General features: G+C 71.4%; 1 protein-coding gene across 1 annotated transcript; it reads right to left on the bottom strand.

Moving 5' to 3' along the window:
* Positions 1-2,056: 2,056 nt before the first annotated feature.
* Positions 2,057-5,194, bottom strand: LOC127465980 (C-type lectin domain family 4 member F-like). Its single transcript, XM_051776504.1, has 6 exons — positions 4,780-5,194; positions 4,280-4,360; positions 3,624-3,680; positions 3,357-3,508; positions 2,315-2,427; positions 2,057-2,233 (listed from the first exon to the last, which is right to left on the bottom strand). Exons 1-6 carry the CDS (start codon positions 4,937-4,939, stop codon positions 2,077-2,079), a joined length of 720 nt encoding a protein of 239 aa, XP_051632464.1. The 5' UTR covers positions 4,940-5,194; the 3' UTR covers positions 2,057-2,076.

Raw genomic sequence — 5,194 nt, 5'->3', positions numbered from 1 at the left:
GGGGGGGGTCCCCAGAGCCACTGCGACCCCCAGGGCTACCGGCCCATGGACCACCAGGACTTCCGCGAGCACCTCCGCACCTTCCGCCGCCGGAGCCGCTCCTGGACGGGCGGGGGGGCGCGGGGGGGGGCTCGGCTGCCGCCTCCGCCACCTCTGAGGGATGGGGGGGGACCCCTCGGACCCCCCACACCCGCCCCAGGGCACCCCCGGGCCCCCAAACCCCGGCTGTCCCCAGACCCCCCCCCGCCACGTTCCCCGAACACCGCACTGGCCCTCGGGGCCGGGGGGGGGTTTCCTCTTTTCCCCGCCCTTTCCCCCCCTCTTCTTCTCTCTCCCCTCCCCTTTTCTCCCTCTATTTTCCCATTTTTCGCTCCCCGGGAGCCCCCCGAGAGAGGGAAAAACCACTTAACCCCCTCCCCAGCCCTCCAAGGGGTCCCCCGGGGACAGGGGGGACACCCGGGGGGGACCTGGCTCGAGTGACCCCCCCCGGGCTTGTCTGGGGGTTATTTTTAGTTGTTTTGGGGTCCTTTGCCCCCCCTTTTGTGCCGTTTAAAGCAGTTTGTTCTCTCTCCTCAGCCGGCCGTGGTTAATGTGGGGGGGGGGGGCTCCAAATGTCACTGGGGGGTGGGTACCCCCCCAAACGGGGCTCTGGGGGTGGGTACCCCCCGATTTGGGGGTCGGTGCCCCTCGATCCGGGGCTGAGGGGCATTTGGGGGGTGTGGGTGTGGGTGTGTGGGGGGGTGTGTCCCACCCCCGGCACCGCAGGGTCCTGCCCGGGCAGTTTTGGGGTGCGGGGGGGTCCGGGAGCCCCCACCCCACGATCCCGCAGGACCCCCCCGACAGGAGAGAGGTGACACCGGGGCTGGTGCCACCAAAGGTCCCCAAAGGGGACAGAGGGACCGGGGGGGCCCCCAGGGTGTCCCCGGGGGGACACAGAGACAACGCAGGAGGGGTGGGGGGGAGCAGTTTAATCAGAGCCAGAAATGGGGGGTCGGCGGGGGGGGCTCCGGGGTCCGGGAGGGGTCCGGGACACTGGGGACAGGGCCAGGGTGGTGGCACTGCCTGGGAGACCCCCCTGCTCCGGGGGGTGAACCCCCTGGATGGGGGGGGGGGGAGAATTCCCTGGATAGAGGAGATGAGTCCTCTGGATGGGAGGGTCGAGACCCCTGGTTGGGGGGACTGATCCCCCCCTGGATGAGGAGGGATCATCCCAGTGGTTGGGGAGGGGGTTGACACCCCTGGGGGGGGGGCCAATGAACCCCCCGGATTGGGAGGTTCATCCTACTGGATAGCGGGGGCTGATCCCCCTGGGTGGGGGGCTGAGTCCCCCAAATTGGGACATTCACCCCCCTGGCTGGGGAGAGCTGATCCCCCTGGCTGGGGAGGGATCATCCCACTGGATGGGGAGGGCTGAGTCCCCCAAATTGGGAGGTTCATCCCCCTGGCTGGGGGGACTGATCCCCCTGGCTGGGGAGGGACTGAGGCTCCCTGGATAGAGGGTATCATCCTACCGGATTGGGGGTGCTGAGCCCCCCTGGCTGAGGGGGCTGATGGTCCCTGGAAGGAGTGGGATGATCCCCCTGGATGGAGGAGCTCAGCCCCCTGGATGGGAAGGATAACTCCCCTGGATGGGAAGCCCCCCTGGATGGAGGGGATCACCCCCCTGGGTGGGAAGGATGCCACCCCTGGGTGAGGGTGCTGAGTCCCCCCGGATGGAGGGGATCACCCCCTTGAGTGAGAAGGATCCCCCCCTGGGTGGGGGTGCTGAGCCCCCCTGGCTGGAGGGGATCACGCCCCTGGATGGGAAGGATGCCACCCCTGGGTGGGGGTGCTGAGCCCCCCTGGATGGAGGGGTTTCCCCCCGGGTAGGGGTGCTGAGCCCCCCTGGATGGAGGGGATCACCCCCCTGGATGGGAAGGATCCCACCCTCGGGTGAGGGTGCCGAGCCCCCCTGGATGGAGGGGATCACCCCCCCTGATGGAGGGGATCCCCCCGGGTGGGGGTGCCGAGCCCCCCATCTCACCCCGCTCAGCCCCGGGGGGTGTGCCTGCCCTTGCCCCCCCAGCCCCCCCGGGCTCAGGGCGCCCGCAGGTCCCTCTCGCAGATCCAGGGGAAGCTGAAGTTGCAGTTGTGGTCGTTCCAGAGCCCGCTGCCCACCGGGTGGATCTGGGCACAGTCCTCGCCCCCCCACTGCCCGTGGTCGGTGCCGTCCGGCTGCCCCACGGCCCAGAAGCTGCGGGATGGGGGGGGACAGGGGGTCAGCGGGGGGTGAGGGGGGCGGGTGTGACCCCCCCGGAGCCCAAACCCCACTCACCTGTCGGAGGGGGAGTAGGGGGTCCCGTCCACCCAGCGCCAGGAGCCCCCCGGGCCCGTGGCCGACAGCCCGATCCAGTAGGTGCCCCCCCGGGACTGGCGGGCCAGGAACGCCTGGGGGGCACAGGGGGGGTCAGGGGGCACCGGGAGAGGGGGGGGAAGGGGGGACAGGGAGGGAAGGGGGTGGGGAAGGGGGTACGGGAAGGTGGGACGGTCAGGAGAGGATTGGGAAGGGGAAGGGGGGCGAGGGGGGACGGGGGGTAGGATGGGGTGGGCAAAGGGGGGCAGGGGAGGGGGCGAGTAGGAGGGTGGAGGGCAGGGGATGGGGACAGGGAAAGGGATGGGAAGGGGGATATGGGGAGGTGGGACATGTAGGAGGGGATGGGCAGAGGGGACAGAGGGGAGAAGAGTGAGAGGGTGGTGGAGAGAGATGCAGGGATGGGATGGGAAGGGAAGGTTTGGGAAGGGAAGGTTTGGGAAGGTTTGGGAAGGGAAGGTTTGGGAAGGGAAGGTTTGGGAAGGGAAGGGAAGGGAAGGGAAGGGAAGGGAAGGGAAGGGAAGGGAAGGGAAGGGAAGGGAAGGGAAGGGAAGGGAAGGGAAGGGAAGGGAAGGGAAGGGAAGGGAAAGGGAAGGGGGTGTGGGCAGGTGGGACAGGTAGGGAGGGTGGCAAGGGGGATATGGGGAGGTGGGACATGTAGGAGAGGATGTGGGAAGGGGGGACAGGTGGGAGTTGGAGGGTGGTGGACGGGGATACAGGGAGGGGAGAGGTGGGAAGGGAGGGGGGGACAGGCAGGAGAGGGGGTGGGCAGGGGGCTGTGGGCAGGGGGGACAGGTAGGGGAGAGCAGGGGGGTGAGATGTGGGTGGGGGGCCAGGTGGGGGGATGAGTGGGAGGGCTGTGGGCAGATGGGATGGGTGCGGGGGTGGGCAGGGGGATGCTCAGGTGGGGGCACAAGCGGGTAATTGTTGTGGGTTGCCCAGGAGAGGGCAGGGCAGGGCAGGGCAGGGCAGGAGGAGCCCCGGCGGGGTCCCGCGCCCCCCTCACCTGCTCCTCGGCGCTGGTGACCGATGCCAGGTGGGCGTGGGTGGCCCCGCACGAGGCCTCGGCCGCGGCCCAGGGCCGGCGGTCCCACGAGAACAGGTAAATCTTCCCGGCGTGGTAGTGCCAGCCCAGTGCCAGCCCCTGCAGCCACCGCCCTGCGGGACAGCGCGGGGACAGGGGCACCCCCCGCCACCCCGGTCACCACCTTTGTCACCCCCCCGGCACCAACCCGCCCCCCCCCGGCACCCCACTGGTCACCCCGGCACCCACCGAGCTGGTCCTGCCGCCTCTGCGCCGCCTCCGGGGGCTCTCCCGGGCTCCGGGGACCTGCCGGGGGGCAGCGACGGGAGCGGGGGGGGCACAGGGGTGGGGACAAGGGGTGGGGACGGGCTGGGGCCGGGGGCTGCAGGGAAGGGCTGGGACAAGGGCTGGGGACGGGGGCTGGGGGCTGGGGACAGGATTTGGGGACGGGGACTGGGGACAAGGGCTGGGGATGGGCTGGGACAGGGTTTGGGGGACAAGGACAGGGGCTGGGACAGGGTTTGGGGGACGGGGACAGGGGCTGTGGGCTAAGGACAGGATTTGGGGACGGGGGCTGGGGACAAGGGCTGGGGATGGGCTGGGACAGGGTTTGGGGGACAAGGACAGGATTTGGGGACGGGGGCTGTGGGCTGGGGACAAGGGCTGGGACAAGGTTTGGGGGACAAGGGCTGTGGGCTGGGGACAGGATTTGGGGACGGGGGCTGTGGGCTGGGGACAGGATTTGGGGCCGGGCTGGGACAGGGCACAGGAGCTGTGGGGTCGGGACAGGGGCTGCGGGCAGGGACGGCGGTGGGGTGTGGACAAGGGGGCTGCAGGCAGGGGTCGGGGACAGGGTTTGGGGACACGGGTCGAGGTCCCCGGGCCAGCCCAGGGGTGGCACTCACGGTCGGGGTCCGGTGTCAGGAGGTCCGTGGTTGCTGCCAGCTCTGCCCGCACCGCCCGCAGCTCCGCCCGCCCCTGCACGTCTGGGGGGGGGGGGGGGGGGCGTCACGGGACCCCCGATCCCTGCCCGGGCACCCCCGACCCCTGCCCAGGGACCCCCAACCCTCCTGACCCCATATTCCTCCTGATCCCCGACCCCTGCCCGGGGACCCCCGATCCTTCCTGACCCCCGATCCCTTTCCAGGGACCCCCCAGCGGGGGGGGAGCAGCCATGACGGGACCCCCGACCCCTGCCCGGGCACCCCCGACCCTCCCGATCCCTGCCCAGGGACCCTCCAGCTCCGCCCGGCCCCGCCCGTCTGGGGAGGGGGGAGACGCGACGGGACCCCCGCCCCCTGCCCATGGACCCCGGCCCCTGCTGGGTCCTGCCCACGGCCCCCTGCCCACACCCCCTGCCCCCCCAGCCCCTCCCGGCCCCCCCCGTGCCCCCGGTGTCACTCACAGAGGGTGCCCAGCGCTGCCAGCGCAGCCCCCAGCAGCAGCAGGACCCCCGTGCCCACCGCCCAGAGGCACAGGGGGCACCCCCGCGGGGCAGGGGGCTCCGCCCGGGCGCGGGGGGGCCCGTAGCCGATCTCCAGGGTCTCGTACAGGTCCGTGGCCATGGCACCGGGAGCCGCTTCCTGCCGCTGCCCACCCAGGAACGGGAACCGCCGCCCGGGGCCGCTTCGGGCCACCCCCGGCGTCACGAGTGTCCCCACGCCCCGAGGGGACAGCCCAGGAACGGGGGGCCGGGACCCCCACCCCGCGGCCAGCCCCTGTCCCTGTCTGTCCCTGCCCCTGTCCCTTACCCTGTCCCCATCCTTGGCCCCGTCCCTGCCCCTGGCACTGAATTGTTCCAGTCACTGTCCCCATCCTTG

This window comes from Manacus candei, unplaced genomic scaffold, assembly GCF_025592945.1.
Source record: "Manacus candei isolate 608988 ecotype Guabito, Panama unplaced genomic scaffold, ASM2559294v1 h1tg000552l, whole genome shotgun sequence".
In the NCBI taxonomy this organism is placed as follows: Eukaryota; Metazoa; Chordata; class Aves; order Passeriformes; family Pipridae; genus Manacus; species Manacus candei.
Note: the sequence above shows the minus strand (reverse complement) of the source record. Positions and strands in the feature narration are given on the sequence as shown.